Source organism: Periplaneta americana, chromosome 7 (genome assembly GCF_040183065.1).
Source record: "Periplaneta americana isolate PAMFEO1 chromosome 7, P.americana_PAMFEO1_priV1, whole genome shotgun sequence".
Classification (NCBI taxonomy): domain Eukaryota; kingdom Metazoa; phylum Arthropoda; class Insecta; order Blattodea; family Blattidae; genus Periplaneta; species Periplaneta americana.
The window spans coordinates 43,205,529-43,231,584 of record NC_091123.1 but is presented as its reverse complement, the minus strand read 5'-3'; the positions used below and the strand labels follow the sequence as shown (position 1 = coordinate 43,231,584).

The 26,056-nt window shown below is 35.9% G+C and overlaps 1 protein-coding gene across 3 annotated transcripts in view; it reads right to left on the bottom strand.

Annotated features, from left to right (window-relative positions):
* Positions 1-394: 394 nt before the first annotated feature.
* ex (FERM domain containing expanded) overlaps positions 395-26,056 on the bottom strand; it is a 346,792-nt gene continuing 321,130 nt past the window's right edge. For all 3 annotated transcript variants that reach the window (XM_069830635.1, XM_069830636.1, XM_069830637.1), the window contains 4 exons: positions 14,383-14,557; positions 11,899-12,234; positions 8,369-10,935; positions 395-6,590 (listed from right to left, as the gene is read on the bottom strand). In XM_069830635.1, the coding sequence (XP_069686736.1) occupies positions 5,895-6,590; positions 8,369-10,935; positions 11,899-12,234; positions 14,383-14,557 (3,774 nt within the window). In that variant the 3' untranslated portion in view covers positions 395-5,894. The remainder of the gene's footprint in view (positions 6,591-8,368; positions 10,936-11,898; positions 12,235-14,382; positions 14,558-26,056) is intronic.

The following is a 26,056-nucleotide window of genomic DNA, read 5'->3' as shown; positions in this document are numbered from 1 at the left end:
GTTATTAACATTCTGCTGGATACATTGAGAAAACTGATCGACTATTTTTCAAGACAATAATTTGAAGTCATACAAGTTCTTGCCATATATTTTTTTTCAGCACCTATCTTCACAAACATCACAGCTTACTTTTCCCTAAAAATTCTCGTTTTTACGCATTGAAATGATGTCATGATCTCCCGTTATAATTTTTTTGCTTTCAGAGTTTTTCAGAGTTGGTATTGGCCTAGATCATATATGTAACATATATGATCTAGGGTATTGGTTAAGATTTCGACGGCACCAATTTCTTCAGTGAAGATAGGCCTAATTATTTTCTTAACTTATTTTTAGAAGATTCTGTAGTATGAGAAACTAACATCGTAACTACATTATAAAAAGAAAAAGACGCATATTCTTTAAAATATCTTTAATAAGTAGATAATGTTGATATGGTAATATATGTACAGTGAGATGACAGGTATTTTACACATGCAAATTGTTCCATTTAGACCCATTTAGACACATTATTACAAAAAATATTAAAAACATGATTACATAACTAAAAGATTCTGCACATACTACATGATTCACTCGCGAACACAAAACGTCAGTAATCAATCTGTGCAGTCAAGGATAGAAATGAGTTCATATTTTCTCATAAATATTGTACGAGTATCATAAATGAAACAGTTCTTTCAGTTCAGCTGCTTACAAAATATATAAACCAAAAGAAACAAACATTAATAATATGACTTCTTAATATTTCATGAAATTATCATTTAAATGCACACGTTTTAAACAATATATATGTTTGTAAGTAACCGAACAAATCAAACATTACATGTAGGAAGGTATACACAACCAATGAATCCCTTCTTAATGCCTCTTAAAACAGAAACAGATCAGATATATTGCCATACAAAACTAAGTGTGTACTAACATCTAGCTTTTTTTTTCACACTACTTGTTTGTAGGGATAAATCTGTATAGCAGCACAATTATGATTAAAATATAAACTTGAGCAATTGATATTTCTTACAATGACATTAAAAATTAACATTAACACATAAAAACAAGATTTACATACATATTTAACATCTAGATTATATATTCTAAATTAAGATAATGGGGAAAATAGAAATGGCACCCTGAGAATCAGAAGCTTGCAAAGCTTCAAGTTTTACAGATCATGTTAGTTCAGATAAAAGTTGAGGCATTTAGTGTTCAGGATTATCAATATAATGGTCTCAACATAAGGCTTTATCATTAATAGCAATTGCTCATCCACTTGGCACATAAGATTATCATCTGAGTGCTAGTTACAACTAAATACCTTGGATTGTATTCTTTGATTGTTTTAAAGAGTATAAAGCATTTAGGAACATGCTACAGATTTGAATACTTTAATGCCGATTACTGCTTACTAAGTTAACAACAAATTCAGCAGTAAATGTGTTAGACAATGATAAACCAGAGTCAAAGAGCCCTGTAACTTCTGGTGTTTCTATTTACAAACTTCGTATCATCTATTCATCATCTGCCAGAACACCAATGCAATTTCAAACCTCTCTCTTACAAAATAATGTCCTATTCCAGTGGTTTCCAACTTGTGGGCCACCACAGATCTTTTACAATCACAAAAACATAATGTTCAAAAGAACTACTGGCATTTAAAATTGTTTATTGTCATTACTTGGGAGGCACCTTAATAGAAAGTTATCTATTTAAGAAACTCATTAAGGACTGGCGTTATGTAGGGTTGTCCATAGTAAATTATGACTTAGTCACTACCAACATCTATGTAACTAGACACAAATTTCCATCAAATGACTGCTCATTTAGGAATACAGAATAATGAAAAAACAGTGTGTACCATTTATTTTCTTTTTTTAAGATCAATACTTGAAAATGTTGGCAGTAATATTGAGACAATAAAGTAAGAGTGTTAGATAAGTAGGCCTACTAGTGAATTTTACAATATTATGAGGCCTGAGTTTACTGCCTTCATTTATTTTTCTCATAACCCACTCTTCTGTTAAATATAGGCCTACTAAAATATGTGTAAAGTGTACTGCAATTTTTGCTATTCTATCATACATCTTTAATACCAGATATTCAAATATGGAGTTTCTTGGTCAAGTGATCAACATGGTGTAAGGCTGCTGATTTTCTTGATAATATAAAAATGTGAAATAGAAAGATGTCTTAATCTACAGAACAACCATTTTCATTTGCAAACATTTCTGAAAAACAATAAACAAAACATGTGCAAAGAAAGCAACTGTTGACAGGATGCTGGAAACCACTGCTCTATAAAGTGAAATGTTAAAAAATTATAAAATAAATTTCTTCATGCTGTTCATATGACTCGGTTAATAAACTGTTTTATGTTGGCCAGTATTTTCAGTCTAATGTTCGATAAAATAATATTATTAAATTTTGACTGTGGTATTCCTTTTACATGCCAATAAAATATCGTCATTTATCCATTACGTTATGAATGTAATTTATTGGTGTACCTTATAATACATTTTTTGCAGCAGTTTTCAACGATTTGCAACCATAATGAGCATGCACACATTGACTTTACAAAGAGTAGAGTCAATGTTCGCATCCTCGTGACTGTTGTAAGTTAAATTGGAAACTGCTGCAGAAATATGATTATTAAATGCTCGAACTGTCTCCTATCTTCTCTAATGCACATTTCGAATTTTTTTAAATACTTCTATACACATGATGGATTTGCCTCTATCGAAAGAACTGAACCTTTAGGCACATGGATCATTTCATTCAATTTATGAAGAACTGTTGCCTGATAGTCTTATAAGGCTTTAGTTTTAACAATTTCGTCACTTTTCAAGCTAATGTTTTGGATAAATCTGCCTGTTGAGCTAATTTTCTTAACGATTTTGTGGAAGACTGTTCTAGCTTAGTCTGTCGTAGATTGTTTCCTCAACTAGAACGCAACTTACACTCCTTTTTTATAACGAGCCAGTTTCGTTTTTTACACTAAATTCATGAATGTTGAATCTGATGTTTGTTGAATGCTAAGATAGTTCCACAGAAACATAGCACAATACTTTTTGTAAGATTTCTTCGTAATGCATATGTCATAAATGAAGATTCGCTGTTTTAATGTGTACTGTATAGCCACAAATTGAACTGAATGGAAGTCAGCTGTATACTAATACTCTAATCTTGATGACCCTTCAACCTGTATTATATGTCGATATTACACAACACAAAACCTTCCTATGCTCGTTCTAGGAAAAATGTACACACTATTTCCTCGGCAGTCATATTCGATCTATAATAGTAAAAGGCTGACAACATTTACCTGAGCAAACCTATTTGTTGGCGAATACTTTGTATCTTACATTCAATTCTCAATATAATGAAATTCCTAAACAATTACGTAAATGTGAGCAGTCACTTCACCTTTAAACCGAAATGTAGATTTCAACAAAAATGGGATTAAATGAAGATACAAACAAGAATTATACAGTAAACTGTCCTTTTATATTAACAATTGAATTATTAATCATAATGCCTCACATTGATACATCTCACTTAACATAAAATTTAATAAAATTAAATAGTTATGCAGAGACATAAAAAAAATTCAGATATGTACAATAAAAAACAATAGATCCCATTTTTGTTAAAAGCCCAAATCATGAATTTATAATCTACTCTTTTCAGTCGATGCAAAAAAGTGACTACCTCCTGTAATGAGCATTTCTCTGAAATAGGGCACTATAATGCACAAATTGTATCTCTGTTAATAATGTTTATATCAAATTTTTCATTGATTGTAAACATATATCAGTTATTATGAAACGTTTATGGGCCAAATTCCTTGCTTCCCTGCACTGGGACATTCTGAATCATAACATCAAATATTACCAGTATACCATTCTCATCATTCATTAGAGAAGTTGTAACATTAAGGTAGTGGCCGTACTACAAGATGCAATAAGAATGATGATACGGATTACATCAGTTATTTGACTTTCTTCACCACAGAAAGAAATTTCCAAGGTCTTTATATAGTCTACTTTTTGTTAAAATAAACATTTCCTACAATAAATGCACGCATATTTTATAAAATGGCAGCTAAATTCATCGGTGGGAAGCTGCATCATACAGCAGATCTGTGTCCGAAAAAAAGTGTAACTTAGGTATAAATCCGTATTTCCAATTAAGATTCTAAAACTGTATATTATTATTATTATTATTATTATTATTATTATTATTATTAATATTAATTCATTGTTTGGAAGTACTGACTACACGAAATGTACACTAACATATAAGACGAACTAGTGCAGTGATTATTAGAGAGACGTTTCAAATAAGGCAAGGTATTGTTGGAAAATCACTAAACTTCGCCTAATTTTGGTTAACAAATAAAGACTGTAATTTTAAAACCATTTACTTGGTAAGGAAAGTACTAATAACAGATTTTATACTAATTTTAAGAGTTGTGTCTGTCTTAAAGTAAATACGATTTTATAAGCATGTGAAATTCATATGATATATTGACAGTTTTCAATCAAACAAGCAATCAACATATGGACATCACATGATAAGTTTCAAATAGAACTGTGTGTGAACTATCTTATTTAAACGTTGAATATGTTAACTGTACATTTAAGCATTCCTTTATTCATTTCTTGTGCATGATGATATCGCTGTACTGCAAAACAAGAGATAGGAATGATGCAACTATATCTGGCTATTATTGTAGAATTGCTAACACATTCTTACATGCAGTGCAATGTAATAATTGCTCACTTATCAGTCTCCAGAATACTCAGATCCCTCTACGTATTACCTCGTTAACGAAGAACTCGATTTCTTGATTCATATAAGAGAAAAGAAAATACATTTCCTTCGGATTTACTGTATTTCTTTCCCCTTAAGTAACGCTATTTATCAAGTACTACCACCAAAGATCGTTCTGAAATATTGTTACAATTTAACTCCAAAATTGTCACACAACTCAATCAATCTGTTTAGAATAATCAACCAAATCTTGCATAACTGCAGATACCACAGAATACATAATTACTACTTTTCTTCATTTTTACCAATGTGCTTGACATTCGAGAATATTAACATTTGCTCACAAATACAGTTCTTGTAAACATTACGTTGCTGTAATTACTTAAAAACGTAATTATCAGCTTTTTTACATCTATTTTCTTGGTAGCATTCGTTTCTGAAACTAAAATTTTCCTCCATTTTATCGTATCTCTCGTAATAAAAAAATTCTTTACTTAGACTACCAAACCTTGTCTTATGTCTGTAGTCTATATGCCTCAAAATACTAAAGAATTATATTAATAATTAATATTATTATTAGAACAACAAGTGCCTACAGTCACACGTGTTACTTATTAATGATTAGTATTCACTGGCAATACTGTTATGTAATACGTTTACAGTCAAGCTCCACTGTAACAATAATCTGATACAGCACTTCATGAAACTGCTATTGTGTTTACGTAAATACAATCGTATCCTACAGTTAGTAAAACTTTAATTGATGTTTTGTTATAAAAGTGTGGTATCAAACATAAAACAAAATATTCAATTTGCATTAAATACACACTGAATGAAATTAGTACCATAATAGCCTCAAAAAAAATTTGCTTATACAGATCTGTACTACTTGTCAAAAACTCGCATTCTTATTGGAGTGTTTATTTGCACAGTTAAGCTGTTTAAAACAGTATTGGTCTTAATCGTCGCATCTAAGCTCGAGTGAGCTGTTTTCAGACAGTAATCTCGTACTCTACTTCACCAAGTGTCCATCTACAGATGGTTATTCCAGCAATCCATTTTGAAACAATCCTGTGTTTCTAAGTATCGGTACCAATATACACAATCAACAGGTTGTGGCATGCTTATGGTAAGACAACGTCTCGATGCTGCTTACTTGTGCAGCTACTTACACCTAGTTTGCTAACGTTAACCACTGACTGGCCACTTTTCACCGCAGTAGAACTGCTCAAGTTTCCGTGTGATGACTTCACGAAGTCCTGTTGTTGATGTGGATGTGTTGGATGGGTGTGGGTGCTCGCAGAAACTTTGCGTTGAGGTTTTGATATCTGAGTGGTTGATAAACCTGACACAGGGTACTTGTGCTTACTGCTACTATATGAAGAATGTTTGCTGCCGGAAGATACAGACTTATTCGGTAATAATGAGGCCAGAAGTACACCTTTCTGAGGTTTACTAGTTCCACTACTGCCATCTATGGCCGGTGCATTATCAGTTATTGAAGTTTTCCCTTCTGAACTCGAGGACCCGATTTTCGCTCCGGTCTCAACGTGCCACGACACTGGTCGCTCACATCGCCCTCCTGTTGCTCCTCCTTGTTTCCCACCAGGTCCAGGATGTCGAGGCATAACAAATGCGTTCGTCTGTTTCAGAAGTGAACGATCGTTGCAGAGAGCAGATATTAGGGGCAAATCTAGGTTTTTGCTCTTCTCTCTCAGTGTTCGAATATCCAACATGCCTTCGTCGTCCTTCCCTGCAGGAACCTTTGGAGACTCCAAAGGCAATGCAGGCTGAAGTTTCGCTGACATTTTTTCAGTTACCTGCGAAAATATAATTTCTTCTAAGTTGTCTGTAGTACTATTATGTAATCAGAATATGGATTTTAGAACACTGTAAGTACTGTATAAAGGAGCGAATTTAATAAAACAACACGACTATATTAAAAATAACAACCTTCTATACTTTTAGCAAAATTTTGTAACAACACTTACACTTACGCACACAAATGAAATGTAGGGGAGAGGTGGGTACTATCGAACATCGGGTAGTATCGGACAGTGCATTTCTTTCATCTACCACCATATGGTAGTACCTGAATGACATAGTTACGTTTCTCTATGCGACATCACAGAAACGTAACCATGTCAATTAGGTACTATCATCGTGTGGTAGATGCAAGAAACTCACTGTCCGATATTACCCGATGTCCGATACTACCCGACTCTCCCCTAAGTGAATTATATGGCAGTCTTTGTAGAATGCAGTGTAAATTTATTTCCTAAATCATAATAAGGAACAATACAAGTAGCAATTTAAACAATGATGTATGCAAACGACTTAATGACTTGGGGAATAACGGAAGAGAATTAGAATCAAGATTAGAAAAATGGAATAAAGTAATGACTGAGTATTAATTAAATCTGCAGTGCTCGGGAAAAGTGACACAAGTCAGTTCCCACAAACCTTTTTTGATAATTTATTGACAACTTACGGAACATCTGCTTGCTTGGAAAAAAATACATAAGTATTCATCCCATTACAATAATTCATACAGAAAAAAATCAAATCGACATAAACCAGTAAAAGTTGTCAATAAATTATCAAAAAAGGTTTGTGGAAACTGACTTATGTCACTTTTCCCGAGCACTGCAGAAATATAAATGAATAAAACACCAGTAATGAAGGTAACAAGAAATCCACGCCCAATAGCTAGAAATGTTTAGAAGTGGAAAATTTTAATTCTTTAGGAAGTAAAGTGAAGTGAATAAAGACGGGAGAATGGAACGTGAAATTACAAGAAAAATATATATACACAATATATTATAGATTTATTAATTTGTCCTACAGAATAATATCTGTAATACTGACAATATTTGAGGAGAAAAATTCACTCTGGCGCCAGGGATCGAACCCGGGTCCTTGGTTCTACGTACCAAGTGCTCTGACCACTGAGTTACACCGAAATCAATCCACAGCACCGGACCGAACCCTCCTCCTTCAATGTTTCCCTTTGTGGCCTGACTCCAAGTTAGGCATATATGTTGACGTATATGTCCCTTTTAAGTGTAGTGTAAATATTAGGAACTTAAATATGTATTGTATTGATTAAGGCTGGTTGAGTGGAAGAGAAGGCCTTATGGCCTTAACTCTGCCAGCGAAAATAAAACATTATTATTATTATTATTATTATTATTATTATTATTATTATTATATGTCCAATGTCAACTGCCATTATATTAAGAGCGCACTCAGTTGAGTGACTTGTTTGGCCGGGAATTCCGCAGTTAAGTGCACAGTTGTGTACACGTGCAGTTTAGTGATTCCTCAGTGACTATGCATCACTAAGTGATATCGTGTAAATGAGGCTTAATTCTATACATCATATTACAATACCAACTGTTTCAATTTCTGTACGGCTCTTGTCTGATTATTTTCCTGTAAGGGCTAAAAGCATCTACGAACAGATTAAATACACATATTCACACATCAACGCGAAACTTGTTGAAAAAGATAAAAGGATTAATTTGAAATTACAGAAGAAGGATAATTTTTAACACAAATTTAATTTAAATAATGTAAGACAGAGTTCACAACTCACCTGTTGATCATATGGTGGGGGAGGTGGAGGGGGAGGTAGCCTGCGATATTTTGGCCTCTCCAGCAAGTTCTGTCCACTAGTTGGCTTCTCGTAGGAATTGAGAATATTGTCATCAGACCGTGCTCTTCCAAACCCACCAAGTGGTGGATGTGAAGTTGAGGAAGGGAGAAGCTTCGAAACGCTCATGTGAAGCAGATCAGCAGCACTGGATGAGAAGGGTGCAACCGGAGGCTCGTAGCGCAGACTTCTCGTGGACGAGGATGAATACGACGTGCCGGCCGAGTAGAGGGGTGAGGCCGAAGAGGAGTACTGACTAGCAGAAAGGTAGGACGATGGTGAGAAACTTGCGTATCCAGTCAGGGGCTCCACTGATGACAAGTTCTGATTGGAAGCGTACTTTATGGGAGAAGGAGAAGCAGACTGCATGGTGGAGCTTCCGAAGGCAACAGGGAGATATGCGCTGGCAACTGCAACATTTGGTGTGCTGCGGTACATGAAGTGACTTTTGGGTCCAGTGCGATATGATGGATATGGAGGTGGAGGGTAAGGTATCTGCTGGCAAGGATAGCGCATGGCAGCAGCAATTAGTGAGCCTTGCTTAGCATCCATGTATTCCTGCTTGCTGACAGCTGGATCCTTCATCGGGTAGATCACGTAGTCGACATCAGAATACATCTGCTGCTGGAACTGCTCTATCTGACTTCTTGTCACTTGGCTTGTGTAAACGGTAGCCAGACTCTGCTGACTTGAGGTGGGAGGTGGTGGGGGTGGCGGTTGCCTTGGATGGAGTACTGGCGGTGGCGGTGGTGGCGAAAACTGGCGCTGATGATACTGAGTACCCATATACGATGAGGTTGGAGGTGGTGGTGGCGGTGACGACATAGCAACTGTTGACCGGAGGTATGCAGCTGTTGACTGGGCATTAGCATTTGTTCTAGACGCATGCACATCCAAGTAATTGTTTTTTCCTATTATCGGTACCAACGTCTGGATGGGAGTTGGTTTCATCTTGGCACCTGGGTCTGCCAAGCCAGTGTAACCCACAAACGACGAACCAGAGACATGTTGCTGAGGAACAGCGTGTACTCCCACATTCTTCATATGAGTTGGTGGGTGAGTCCTAGCATCTCCCGGTGGATACATTCGCAATTGTTGGTTATTTGCTGCCACTACATTAGCACTACAACTGTTACCGGCACCCGGTACTGAAGTATGATATGCCAGTGTTGGTGCTGCAAAACTTGGTGCAGCTGTGGATGTTACGAGACTTGTATGAGCTGTCAAGATATTAATGAGAGGTTTTGTGGTGATGAATCGCGCATTTGCTTCTTCTACAGGTAGAGAAAGGTTCATTAAGGATGACTGATGACGGGAAGGACTGAGAAGGCGCACAGTCTGTGTCTGTGGCTGCTGGGCTAGCAGATGTTGAGTTGACAGTGAGTGCTGCGTCTGATTCAGCAACTGCTGCTGCTGGTTTATGAGGGCTTGATGCGAGAGGAGAGACTGTTCAGACTGAGACAGAAGATCTGGGAAGGAATGTATATGTTGCAGCGCTTGCTGAGAGAGCAAGTTCTGCTGTGAAAGATGTTGAGATGTGTAAGGAGGAGGCGGAGGTGGAGAGATCACATCTTCCACTTCGTCTTCGATGCTCAATGCAGAAGACACCAAAGCAGCAGGTGTCTCTGGGCAAGTCGTCGTCACCGAAGCTGTCTCCAAGAGCAAGTAGTTCTTGTCACTATCCGTTCGCGGTGGTGGCATAGGAGGAGGTGGAAGTGTGACATAGTCACTGTCAGAGTCCAACGTGGCACTTACAGTTGCTCTTGATGGATAGACCCCACTTGTATGACCACTCGCACTACCACTGCCTCTTCCAACAATCAAGTCCGACAACTCCTCGGCAGTCAATGGGCTCCTCGGACCCGCTTCTGAAGGATCACTTCCATCTCCTCGGAAACTGCCCGAGCCACTAACCACAGAACCTGCAATACTATCGCTCCTATCCCGTATCCTGGTGGAATCTAACGAGGTTCCCATTACTGAATAAGCACCACCGGTATGGTGACAACTGTCTGATGTGTTGGCTATACTGTTTGTACTGCACACGGCATATACACCACTAGTTTCAGACGAACAAGCGTTGGTCTCCACAGTATCAGCTGTAGTACCGCAGCTGCTGCGCAGAGTGTAGATGCCGCTGCTTGTGTGGGCACTCTGGACAGAATAGTCGAGTTCCAGCTCTGGGCAAGTGCTCGCAGAGTCAGATACTGCGGAGTTCTGTGCTGTGTGGCTGTACCCGAGCTCCAGACTGCTACTGGTGCTGGCACGACGCCGCACATCCATGCCAGACATGGAATTGTTGCTTGCGCCACCTCCTGAGCAGCCACCCCCATTGCTGATAGCGAGAGTGGTGCCAGCAACCACGACAGTGGAGCATGAGCTGGAACACTGGCTGCCATCAGTAGTAGCAGGCGTGGCTGCACCACCCACACCCGTGCTCCCACTAGGTGACTGTTTCTGAGCGGGCATTCCTGCCACTAGTGGAGGTGTAGCACCTTCCACATCGCCACCTGGGACAACAGAAACGTAATTATAGTTTCAGCAAGAAGACAGAAAACAACCTATTACTAAACTCCACAATGTTGAAGAGGTTGATTCCAAACTGCCTTAAGTCAAAATGACAAATCATGAGAAAAATAACAGAACTGACAAAACAAATTTGACGCTCATAGTGCCTGCATATGTTTTTTCAAACGCATCTAGTTAAGACTTAGGAGAGTCTACTAAATAAACTTACACAGTTACATGGGCTTGAAAAGGATACATTAAAATGTGAACAAAACAAATTAAAATCTTGACACTTTGGAATCCACCTCTTCATTTACAGTCCAGTCCTGGATTTTATTTATATGGTACACATTTAGAGATCGTATTTTTGGTAATAGTGATACGCACGAAATTTTCCACAATTACTTTCCAGGGTATCTACTAAAATTATTCGTTGTCCTTACCTACTACATAAACTACTGGTATTTTTCAGAAGAGTGAATGTTTTTAAGCAGGTCTTCTCTGGATCCAAATTTTTGCAGAAAATTTCTGGTAAGTCATGTTGAAGTTTGTTAAGATAGCAAGCATGGCAAGAACAGTTCCTAAACTCATTTCGGATTTTTTGGATGTCCATATCGTGTGGATTGAAGAGAAAACTCTCTCTGCTGAAGCATTACTTCCAGAAAGATACAGAGATAGTTCAATTTCTGCAGTTGTGTACAGGAAATTATTTGCTCAGAAAAAAAAAAAATTAAAAAAATGTCACTCCATTTTGAGCAAAGAGTCTTCATTCCATTTGCTATTTTCTCTGACGTCAAATATTTCTTTACACAAGAAATTTCATCAAATAAATTATTTTCATCCCCGGAAAAGAAGGACGTGTGGTAACATTACATTAAACTCTTAAAAACTACTTCGTAATTTACTCACATAATATAACTTTCTATTTTACGAAAGTACAAAGGCAGTATAAAAAGGAAGCTTACCTTTGGAGCAATGTGAACGAGGGGATGGAACGGATGAATCTCTGGCCTGCAGAATATCCGGAGCATCCCTGAGGTGCGCCAATGCTAGTGACTCAACTGAAGGGGCAGGAGGAGAATTAATCATAATCTCAATTTCCAAATCATCTTCACTCTCGTCCAAGCTTTGCACACGATCAGACACAATACCAGAAGTAGTGTTGGAAGATGTATTACTGATAACGGAGATACGCTGATCACTATGATGTCCTTTGTAATTTCCTGCTATTTTTGCCAGTGTAGGAAATTCAACACCAAGACTCCGTGAGTACATATAGCAATCACGGTACCGCTTCCGTTCTAACAACAAAAGTAGACACAATCATTAATTAATTAAATAAATAACTTGTTAATGCATAATCGATATAAATAGAACTAACAGAGAAGTCAAAAGTGTACAACTTGGAAGTTTCAATTCAATTCTATTTATTACTGTACTGTCATAGCAGCAGGTTTGTTTCTTATACAAAAAAAGAAGCAAGAAAGCTTCTCGAAACAAAAAAATCGTTAGGTGCGTAGCTTTACTATGCTGCATAACTTTATACAGAAATGTGTGTAGGTGCGATCACTTTTCGACAAGGAGACCAAGAGAAATACAAAGAGAATGAGGGGAATACAAGAACAAGATGAATACAAGGAGAATACTGTATAAGGATAATAAGGGGAATACAAGAAGAACAAGGGGAATACAAGGAGAATAAGGAGAATACAAAGAGAACAAGGGGAATACAAGGAGAACAAGGAAAATACAAAGAAAACAAGGGGAATAGCAGGAAAAGAAGGGGAATACAAGTATGATAAGGGAATACATGGAGAACAAGGTGAACACAAACAGAACAATGTGAACATAAGGAGAACAACGGGAATACAAGGAAAACAAGGGTAATACAAGGAAAACAGGGGAAATACAAGAACAGGGGGAATACAAAGAGAACAAGGGAAATACAAGAAGAACAAGGAAACAACAAGGAGAAAAAGGGGAATACAACAATAACAAGAGAAATACAATGAGAACAGGAGGAATACAATGAGAACAACGTGAATACAAGGAAAACAAGGGTAATACAAGGAAAACAGGGAGAATGCAAGAAGAACGGAGGAAATATAAGGAGAACAGGGGAAATACAAGAACAGGGGGAATACAAAGAGAACAAGGGAAATATAAGGAGAACAAGGGAAATACAAGAAGAACAAGGAGAAAAGGGGGAATACAACAATAACAAGAGAAATACAATGAGAACAGGAGGAATACAATGAGAACAAGGGGAATACAAGGAAAACAAGGGTAATACAAGGAAAACAGGGAGAATGCAAGAAGAATGGAGGGAATACAAAGAGAACAAGGGTAATATAAGGAGAACAGGGGAAATACAAGAAGAACAAGGCAATGACAAGGAGAAAAAGGGGAATACAACAATAACAAGAGAAATACAATGAGAACAGGAGGAAAACAATGAGAACAAGGGGAATACAAGAAGAACAAGGGGAATACAAGAAGAACAAGGATAATACAAGAAAAACAGGGGAAATGCAAGGAGATTGGAGGGAATACAAGTAGAACAAGGGAAATACAAGGAGAACAGGGGAAATACAAAAACAAGGGGGAATACAAAGAGAACAAGGGAAATATAAGGAGAACAAGGGAAAGACAAGAAGAACAAGGCAACGACAAGGAGAACAGGGGTAATACAACAATAACAAGAGAAATACAATGAGAACAGAGGGAATACAAGGAAAACAAGGATAATACAAGAAAAACAGGGGAAATGCAAGGAGAATGGAGGGAATATAAGTAGAACAGGGGAAATACAAGGAGAACAGGGGAAATACAAAAACAAGGGGGAATACAAAGAGAACAAGGGAAATATAAGGAGAATAAGGGAAAGACAAGAAGAACAAGGCAACGACAAGGAGAACAGGGGTAATACAACAATAACAAGAGAAATACAATGAGAACAGAGGGAATACAAGGAAAACAAGGATAATACAAGAAAAACAGGGGAAATGCAAGGAGAATGGAGGGAATATAAGTAGAACAGGGGAAATACAAGAACAAGGGGGAATACAAAGAGAACAAGGGAAATACAAGAAGAACAAGGAAACGACAAGGAGAACAGCGGTAATACAACAATAATAAGAGAAATACAATGAGAACAGGGGGAATACACGGAAACATGGAGAATACAAGAACAAATTGAATACAAGCAGAACAATGTGAACATAAGGAGAACAATGGGAATACAAGGAAAACAAGGGTAATAATAAGGAGAACGAGGGTAATATAAAGAGAAAAGGGGGAATTCAAGGAGAACGGAAGAAATACAAGCAGAACAGGAGGAATACAAGGAGAACAGGGCGAATGAAGGGAGAATAAGGGAAATGCAATGACAAGGGAAAATACAAAGAGAGAATGGGACAAGGAGAATAAGGTAAACATCTTTGTCTCACCTTCTTCTTCCCTACGTCGGATTTCAGACAGCCGAGGTTGAATTGCCATACTGAACTGATGGGTGACCCGGCACAAAAAGAGCAGATGTTTACTCTTCTCATCACTGTTGGTATAGTATGTGAACTTCTCACCAGATTCAGGCCAATTGAGGGCTCGAATCTCAAACTTTTTCCTCTGTAATTGAAATATTGTGTCTATTAATCACAACATCAAAATGATTTGGCATTATACGTATATTTTTATGCAAATTATTTTTTATTTTTCGTTTCAGTTTTTGCGAGTTCTACCTACAATTTATTGGGCGTAGTTATACAATAAGGACTCAACTGTCATTTTTTGGACTCTTAGATTCTTATTAAAAAATTTGCCTGAATATGTGTTGTGCAGTGTACTGATTTAAGAAAACTGAAGCATATCGGTATCTTATCTGCAATATTTTGCTCTGTAGGTAGCACTGAACCAACACCCAGCTCTAGTATCCCGTTGATATCACGAGATTACAATGACACATTCTATGGTTATTCAAGGAAGAGTTCTGATTTTGACAGCGATATTTTTCAAGAGAAAATAAATCAAAACGAAAGCTCACTTGATAAACTCATAAACCATTTAGTTGCATCAGATCATTCTTGTAAGGTGGTGAGATGAATATATTAGAATCAAAGAGGAAGAACAAGCCCAAACCATGTCTTTTTTATTTCAGAAAAACTAAGCTTATTTTTACCATCTTTACCACGCATTCCAACAAATGTTACCTATTTTCTATGAAAAGCAGCTCTGATTAACTGCTTGATGCACACCTTTACCTCTAGACTGAGCAGGTTTCTGTCAGTAAAACTCATGAAGTTGTATTCTGTCTTAAAAGTCATTCTTAAAACAGATCTAATGAAAGCAAGAGCAATTCTGAGAAATTAGAACAAAGAAGAATGTCCAAACCATATGGATGATGATGATGATGATGATGATGATGCATTCTCAATTTGGATAGCTAGCATTTTGTTTGTACAGTAGATATTATCTACAGTGTTTGAAGTGATAAAAATGTAGACGGAGGGGGGGGGGGAATTTCTAGTTGAACTACAGGGCCTGTTTATATCAATTATATCAACATATTCGGTTTTAAAGTTCAGTTTTATTAAAGTTTGTGTATTATTGTTGTTAATTTCCATTTTAATTACTGTGGCACTAGAAATGGTATTTTCAATTCCTGGTACCATGATCACTTTTTCTATCCTACTTTATGACTCAACAGGCACAAGACAATTATCAAATCAATTACAGAATCGCTATTATGAAAACAACGAACATATAGTATTTCTGGGATAGTTCTAAAAAAAAAAATAAAAAAAGACATAGTACTCTAAAATGTTTTGATACCAGTATACTATTTTTAGACGTATTAAAGGATAACTTTTTTTAATGTTGAAATCCAGGTGATATTTACAAACGACATTCAGAAGCTCAATATAACAAATTTACTCTAGAGGAGAAAATGTTAAGACCGCTGCGCAGAAAAAACAGTAAGTTCTCAGAAATGTAATTTCAGAAAAAAAATATCCTTATTCAGGCCAGTGTGGTACTAATAATAATAAAACATATATTCAGAGAAGGGAATTTTCTTTCCCTGGTTGAGAATGAACACAGAAATGCAGACGTTTGGAAAAAAATCCAGACGAGGGGATATTCACAGCCTCTTTCTCCTTCAATAAAATTCGAACACTGATTATTTGTAATGTTTTAAAAAAAATAAACTGCATTAGTCGAAAATGTAGGTTAGTTCCACATTACATAACTACACCCTTATGTTAAATACAATTAGGACAAACTGAATAATTCGATTAATTCCAGAAGTGACCTTGCATGTTAACTTTAAAGAAATAAAATGACTAAACTAAGTCAAGATCAGATTTCTACATAAGAGAGTGCAGATAGAAGTTCTTGAACGTAATTTGAGACTAATTTTATTGGTATTATGGTTGCAGAATTCATAAAAATTTCTGGTACAAGGTAAGTGTTTATAAATTCATCCCAAGAATAAATTGGAGGAAGAGGAAGAGCATACAAGCAACCAAATATTTTCAAAAATGGTTATTTCACAGTACTACCATACCACACAAATTATGTTAGTCCTAAAGCATTATCAAATTAAAATTATTAAAGTAAAATCACAGTGAAACATTAAATTAAATTAGTTTTTATCTAAGTATAGTGTAATACCAATAGGCCCACAAACTTGAGTGTCACAGCAGAAATATTTTTAAGAACAATTCTACAGACAGGCATGTTTGGTTCCCATATGAAATTTTATATGATATCGAAGTTATACTTAGTCGTCCATCCCCAATACTAAATGTTACATAATGTAGTGTGACTTTACTTAAAAAAACAGAGGAACAATTGGGTCAGTGTATTTTTATATTAGACCTTTGTTATGTTATACATTTTCAAGTTGTCTATGTTGCTTTGTCTCATGAGGAAAATTTTTGTAAATTAAATTAATTATTTGGAATAAGTTACATACAAGACTGAAGTGTTCATTATAATTATATAATATCAGGATTATCATTATTATACCTGAAGGAATTATATTTCTTTCCAGAAGTTTTGGTTCTTTCAAGATGCGCTCATAAAAGTCAATACACGAAATGTGAAACTGTGTTTTGATTACAATATTGTCTTCACAGTTTGGGTGTTCAAGCTGTTCTTTTCATAGCAAAAAACTTATGTTCTCGATTTCATGTCACCAGCAGAGACATTAAGCTTTCCATATTCGAACATACATATATGAATTTTTTTTATTGGGTTATGTTACGACGCTGTATCAACATCTAGGATTTTTTAGCGTCTGAATGAAATGAAGGTGATAATGCCGGTGAAATGAGTCCGGGGTCCAGCACCGAAAGTTACCCAGCATTTGCTCTTATTGGGTTGAGGGAAAACCTCGGAAAAACCCTCAACCAGGTAACTTGCCCCGACCGGGATTTGAACCTGGGCCACCTGGTTTCACGGCCAGAAGCGCTGACTGCAAATATGAAATTCTGCCTTACTTACTTACATTGGCTTTTAAGGAACCCGGAGGTTAATTGCCGCCCTCACATAAGCCCGTCATTGGTCCCTATCCTGAGCAAGATTAATCCAGTCTCTATCATCATATCCCACCTCCCTCAAATCCATTTTAATATTATCCTCCCATCTACGACTCGGCCTTCTCAAAGTCTTTTTCCCTCCGGCCTCCCAACTAACACTCTATATGCATTTCTGGATTTGCCCATATGTGCTACATGCCCTGCCCATTTCAAACGTCTGGATTTAATGTTCCTAATTATGTCAGGTAAAGAATACAATGCGTGCAGTTCTGTGTTGTGTAACTTTCTCCATTCTCCTGCAACTTCATCCCTCTTAGCCCCAAATATGTTCCTAAGCACCTTATTCTCAAACATCCTTAACCTATGTTCCTCTCTCAAAGTGAGAGTCCAAGTTTCACAACCATAAAGAACAACCGGTAATATAACTGTTTTATAAATTCTAACTTTCAGATTTTTTGACAGCAGACTGGATGTTAAAATCTTCTCAACCGAATAATAACAGGCATTTCCCATATTTATTCTGTGTTTAATTTCCTCCTGAATATCATTTATATTTGTTACCGTTGCTCCAAGATATTTGAACTTCTCCACCTCTTCAAAAGATAAATTTCCAATTTTTATATTTCCATTTCATACAATATTCTGGTCACAAGACATAATCATATACTTTGTCTTTTCGGGATTTACTTCCAAACCTATCTCTTTGCTTGCTTCCAGTAAAATTCCAGTGTTTTCCCTAATTGTTTGTGGATTTTCTCCTAACATATTCACATCATCCGCATAGACAAGCAGCTGATGTAACCCGTTCAATTCCAAGCCCTCTCTGTTATCATGGACTTTCCTAATGACATACTCTAGAGCAAAGTTAAAAAGTAAAGGTGATAGTGCATCTCCTTGCTTTAGCCCACAGTGAATTGGAAACGCATCTAACAGAAACTGACCTATAGAATGTATATCCTTATGGGGGAATGTTGTACTTTTGACAATTAAATTTTTTGATGTGGCAAAGTTGACTAACCTAACTCCATTGTCATTACTAATTCTGTGTAGGCTCTTTTTTCCAATAGTCGGTTTAAAAATATCCTCCCGTCCTACTTTAGCATTGAAATCCCCCAATAAAATTTTCATTTGATATCTAGGCAACTGATCAAAAGTATGTTCCAATTCCTCATAGAAGCTATCCTTTATATGGTCGTTTTTCTCTTCTGTAGGGGCATGAGCATTTATAACTACGATATCGCACCATCAACCCTTAAGTACTAAATATGATAACCTATCACTGATAAATTCGACCTTTTTTATTGCTGATTTTATTATTTTATGAATAAAGAATCCTGTTCCTAATTGGTGATTATCGTTTCCTTCCCCATAATACAACAAATAATCTCCTATTTGTGTTATGCCGTTCCCATCTAACCTAACCTCCTGTACTCCGACAAAGTCTCTTCTATATCTAGCTAGTTCTTTTGCTACTAATGTTACCCCTCCTGTTCTATATAGACTTGTAACATTCCAAGTACCAAATCTCAAAACCTTATTCCTTTGCTGTGGTCGTGCCAGAGAATCAGTCCCATTCCGAGGCTTATTTGAAATTCTGCCACAAATTTAAAAAAGGGGACAAAACGAGACTGAAAGTTAATGAAAAAAAGGACAAATAAGCATCCCCTTAAAGTTCTGTTGGGACAACGGGACCAGAGTCTAAAACCGGGGAGAATCCCATTAAAAGGGATGTCCGGTCAGCCTATTATAATGCAGAAATTAATAGACAAGTACTGGTACCATAACAAAGAAGAAGGTTACAAAATAGTGGATTAAAACGAACTTTAACGACTCTAAAACAGGCAATGAACCAACATTACCCTGCTCAGCAAGCTGCATTATCTTCTCACATACAATGCAGAGAGGTGATACAGTCAAAGTAAGATAGCAGACAATGCAATTAGGGCTACATGCTGTCCTGTCACCAGCGAGACACAGGCATCATGTAGCAGTAATAACTGGCCAATGTTCTCACGTCAGTGGATCTGTTTGCTCAACGCTGGTACTTGACACCAAGGCATACTTGAGTCCACACTCATAACTCTGTTATCAGTACGTGCGACAACATTACATCTAATGGCAATGAACTGAGGCTGAGTAGAACAAAATTAATGTACATTCCAAACTCACCTCGTGTAAGTACAACCGGGAGAAGTATAATAATTACATCATCATCATCATTGCTGTTGTTTATTTTCCGTAAATTACAGTAGAGGTCTATAACCACTTATATATGGAATTTATCAAATGTGCTGAAATTTCTCAACATAGATATGAACATGTTATTCTCTGTAGACAGTAAGGCTTATATTACCTTTTGTATTAATATATACTGTATATAATGGGATTTTGGTGATTGTAATTACGATATTGTTTTGAGAACTAATACGGAATGAATTTTTAAACTGACATTATGAGTGGTAAACTTTAACTTAACCCGTCTTAGCCCAAACTCATTACAGATGTACAAATTGTTTATAAATGAATAAATAATGTTTATTATAGCCTATAGAAGTATTGTTTATTGAGAATTCATGGAAAATCATATTTACAAACGAACTGTAGGGGTGTCACCTGTAGGTGACATTGGGCAATAAATCTTATTGTCACATTTAATGACTGCAATATCATATTTTATTCAGTGGAGAATATTTAAGTTAGCATATATGTGATAATACTACTGGATGGGACTGAATCGATGGCTGGATGTCTGTATGGAGCTTTCCCATAACGACCACAACATACTTGCACGATATTTTGCCGGAATTCTCAATATGTCAAGTCTGTTTGTATTGCATCTCTTCTTGATACTAACCACGCATTATGACAGGCTGCATCGAGATCAAATGCAAAATTGTGTACCACCATTTCGTTAAATGAAAGCTCACTTTCAAAGAATGAACATTTTCGTCAAATCTATCTACTCCTTCCATGTATTTGATGTACTATTCAATAACCGAAGGGCAATCCACTTGAATTTTGCTTCGTTTCCCTGTAATAGCACTGACTCGATCTGCTTTCGAAATTGGAGTTACATTGTGTCAGTTTGAAGCAAGAGTGACAATATTATTATCATGCCATCGAACAACAGCATCATCCTGTGTCACAGCGAAAGATATTGCACCACGATTGCGCTTTTTCATGTGCTTAGCGAGGTAGCCAAGCTGCTGACCATAGTTTATATCCAAAACGCATGAATATGAATATGCTGATTGTCACTGTCTTCAATAACAGGGAACCATTGTTCATGAATAGATTTGTGACTCAACCATATCTTTTCAAACTGTTGGCCAAAATTGCCATTTAGAATCTCGAAGTATCTTCGGACTTTCCCAAATTCATCATTAGGAGGAAGATTGAAATTGTCCGAAAGATGTAAATATTGGTGGATTTCTGTAAACCTACTTCTCCTCATGGTATTGGATACAAGTTCATTGTGTACATCTGATTTTGTTTCGCAAAACATTGTTATGCTTTGGGGAGACATGTAGCCCGTCAGTAAGAGAATGGCAATGTAAACTTTTTATATCATTTTTGTCCAATTCAGTAGAATGATTCCTTTGGAGGGCAACAATTTTGACATTTTACACATGACAGCGAGTATTTCTTCACTGAACAGGAGCTCGAAACATTAGACAGGTGTAAGTTTTGATTCATTATAATCTGTAAATGTTTCATCTAAGTCGCCTCTTCCAGATTTACAAGTAAAGATTTCTTCTTTGTCAGACCACTCTTTATTACGAAAAGAAATATTAGAAGTAGATTAATTTTTTTTCTCTGCTGAAGTCTAATACTAAAAATAGATTGTCTTTCATCGCGAGAAATGTTCTGTGTTCTTTCGTAGATAATAATTATTTCTTCCATGTATATTCATATCTGAATTCGGTAGTTTGCTCTTGTCTGTTGAAACTTCAGTGTTTATTTCCTCAATATAAGAATTGGACATTGTTATCTAGTCAATTGTTGGTAGTTTCGGGTTACTTCCTTCATCATTATCTATTAGTACGTCATTGGCAGAAGTAACGTTGACTTCAAATGTAGGTCAGAGTATTCTTCCTGGAAGATGGTTGATGTCACTGGTTGTTTCGTCACCACTTTCCTCATCGATAACTGGTCCATCAGCCGCTGAAAATATGGTAATATCAATAACAGACGAAGCTCCAACTGTATCTTCGTCCATCACCTCCAGTATTTCATACACAGTCAGACTATAGAAGAAAAATAAGTAACATAACTATACTAACATAATGAGATCGGACGTTTAATGTATCTGACCAATGTCACCTGGAGGTGATATGTCACTTTGTAGTCCCTATATACACCATATGCACCGTTTTTTCTTGTTTTTGAAAATTGCATATACAATATCAATAATTTAGTAATGTATATATGGAAACAAAAATAAAACTACTTAACTCTTAGTACTATTTTCACAAGCCATTATGTGAAATGCACACAAAAGTTGAGATTCTTCTGCATCCACGCTGATGTTTTCTTCTCTACTGCTGCAGATTTACGAGCTAGTTGCCAAAAATGGTTGAAATTCAGTTACCAGATGTCTAATAAGGCATTGTCGATGGCGATTTATGTTTAAATATATTTACTGCTAATTTTGGACAGCTTGTTAGGGAGCGTCACCTGTAGGTGACATTGGGACATCAAGAGTTAATTCTGTTTCCACTTTTTTTCAGTTTCCTTTCCAGTGTTGTACATTTATTCTTTTTCTCTTATTTCTTGTGTATTGATATCAATTATGTAGGTACCAATACATTTATCATTATTTTATTGAGTATAATGATATCCGGTTTGTTGTATATTGTCTGGTCTCAATAAAGTTAGGCATTTTTATACGTCCACATGTTTTTTTTTTTTTTTCAAGGTTCATTGTTTTGGCAATCTGTTTATGTATTATTTTAATAGCAGTTTTATGTTACCCTATACTCAATACTGCCTACAATTTATAGCTCCCTTTTACATTATCAGTAGTTCCTTGATTTGACAACATTTCTGACATTTTCATCTGTTATATTTTGTTCATTAATTTTATTCGAGACGATTTCTTGTAGAAATTACTTGAACTTGAATTGTGATTAAGAAGCCTTTAGTTTCTGGGGGAACTTTTCCCTTTCATAGACGTATTATAAAATAGATTGTTTTTTTTTTTTCTGGGTCCTTGATATAGAATTAATGAAGTGAAACTGTAATCTGCTTTCACTATGTAGTGGTGTTTTTATAATAGAAACATTTTAGTAGTAGTAGTAGTAGTAGTAGTAGTAGCAATGATAGTAGTGGTGGTAGTAGTAATAGCAGTAGAAATAGAAGCAGTACAGTAACAGTAATAGTGGCAGTGTACTAATAGTAGAAATACAAGCAGTAGCAGTAATAATGGTAGGATACTAGTAGTAGCAGTAGTATTAGAAATAGAAGTAGCAGTAGTAGTAATAAAGATTAACAGTCTCAACTATTTGAAAATGGCGAACACCACTCTGAAACTAGTCACCTTCTTAAGTTTCAATAGTTAACACAGTAGGCTTACATAATGAAATGTCACGGTACTGACTTACCAAGTTTTGCGTTTTATCATATTTTATATACAAGTGTTAAGGCTGGTTCACAATAAACCGGGAACGGAAACGACAACGAGAACAAAAATGGAAATAATGTTAAAATAAATATATTTAAATGTGCTCATTCACAATAGTTAATTGTGAATACTCACATTTAAATACATTTATTTTAACAATGTTTCCATTCTCGTTCTCGTTGTCGTTTCCGTTACCGCTTTATTGTGAACCCACCTTTAGTGTTGTGAATCAAGAATGCATATCGTGTAGTTCATTATTGCGAGTATATTGTATCTTATCTTCCACTGTCTGTTGACATGTATCAGTCCGAATGTTTTTCTGAAAATTTGCTTTCAAAATGTATACAATATGATTTCCTCTGACTCATTAGTGAGGCATTATGTTTCACATCCAAATGTGAGGACTGTTCTGATTAAGGTTTTGTATAGCATTATTTTAATTGTGCTATGGACACCTCTACTTTTCATAATTTTGTAAAATACATTAGTATTTGCTAATTTCAGTACCGTAAGTTACTAGTTTTTTAATTTCACCAATTTTAACATTTTTATCACTTACACGTCAGCCTAAATAATTAAAGCTTTTAATTGTTTTTATCCCTGGTTCTCCAATAACCTAGTTATCATTATCAGTTTACCTGTTTCAACTTTGGTGCGAGTGGCATAATTATTTGTGCTTTATTAACATTAATTTTCAGTCCTATGTCTTTTGTGGCATCTAAGTTCTTTACACACTTCATTGATTACCTTCTTGTTTCTGCTTCGAGAGCAAATATCGCCTGCATAACCAACTACTTCTGTGATTTGGTATTAATTGAAAGTTTCTTAATAACATATTTTAAAACTAGGTTAAATAAGCATGGAGCCAACTCATCACCATGTTTCGAGTCCCTACCAATTTTAAATGGGCCTCTCAATTTTGATTGGATTTTAATATGTGCAACTATTGATTGAATTCACATGACTAATGAGATTTTTTAAGTTGACAGTGTTATCAAACCACATGCAATTTATGTTGGATGGCATCTAATGGCATTAATGTTTTATTGAAACAATAAAACAAGATTTAAAAATTTCTTATAATTATATATCTCAGAAAATTACGTTCATTTTATTTAGGTACGTAATATGCATGCACAGAAGTCGTGTGAAATCTTTATATAGTATTATTTATTAATTATAATTTATAGAAAGTTACGCACACTCAGATTTCATCTTGCATCTTTTGTGTTCACATTATATTAATACAGGTACTAAAAAAATGAATAGTAACCATAAAGGTATGTGTTAGCAAATATTATCTCTCCAGTAAAGATGATGATTTTAGACTTACGTTTTATAATTAATGACATGGATTTCTCACAATAAATTGATACATTATGTTAAAATGAAGAAATAAATGAAGTCCACATTAGGCCTATACAATTTACATGCTTTCCTGGAAAGTGTTATGTGTAATCCATTTGCTATCATATATCGTAACTTACTCTAAATACTTTCCTATTAAGTTTTTGCAGATTTTCAAGGAGCAAAAGCAACAAACATTACAAACAAATGCACACAATCATGCGAAACACCTGGAACTAACATACCCTCAACTTTTTTTTTCAGTGATGAAGATTGGAGCTAATACCCAATGGACTGAGTGATGGAAAAAGGGTGAAACAGAGATAAAAAAAATCAATCAACAAACTGGTTAATAGGACACTAGAAATTTCTATTCTAACTTCAAGATTTTGACCATTTACAAAGTATAGAAAATTTGATTTCCTGAACGAATGCAAATGCTAATACAATTACTTCTACATGTATGTTATTTTAATTTCCAATTAGCAAACATAATTGAATGTGGTTCTGCAAGAAAGATTTCTCTACGTACATTATAAAGATTTTTTAACAATAGTTATTATAGGAGAAAAATTCGCTCCGGCACCAGGGATCGAACCCGGGTCCTTAGTTCTACATACCAAGCACTATAACCATTGAGTTACACCTAAGTTCAATCCACAGAGTCGGATCGAATACTCCTCCTCTAATGTTTTTCCCTTGATGGCCTTACTCCATGTTCGACATACTGGGTGTTCAGTTCAAAATGTGTCTTGGCTCGCTGTATGCCGTCATGTGGCTAGCTGATGAGCCTAGAGAATTCAATCTTCCTACACTTCCGCAGCTCAGGTGTATAATCTAAGAGGCAGAGAAGTTGGCTAGCAAGTACGGCGTTCATTCTGAAGAGTACATACTGATATGTACGGTAACACCGGTAGTGGCAGGAATGTGAACTGTTTGGAAATACGTACTGTCAGGATATGGGGAGAGGGTTAAGACGATTACTTACGTATTTGTTGACATTAACTTCGACGGTCAACATGGACACGGAGCATTTGATTTGTGTTGTGGAATGTTACCGTACGCAACCGATGATAACAAATACCCTGCGTACGACTTGCCGGCGCAAAACACAGTTCGAAAGAGGTTATGGTAGCACACAGACCGTACAGACCGCCATCTGTTGCTACGACGTTCAAGTTATACCGTACACGTTCTCAAGTTCAGATTCAAGAACGCCTTAAATAATAGGCAACTTCTCTAACATATAAGTTGAAACTCGCTTCAAATCGGTGACCCAACAACAGTGACGTCATGACACACTTTGAAATGAATACCCAGTATATGTTGACATAATATATTAAGTCAACTGCCATTATACAATGAGTGCACTCAATTGAGTGACTTTGGTGGCCGGGATTCCAGAGTATATGCATTTTGGGCGAAGGATTTTTAATCAAGTCACAAATATCAAACTTCATTTCTTTAGTTTAAATTCAAAATTCTTTAAAGAACACATTCCTTTTAACTCCCATTATCACACACACATATTAAAATAATATGGAGATCACTCATCTAGTTTTTAAGTTCTCTTTAACCATACAATCTACAAATCACATTTTTTATTTTATTACTTAT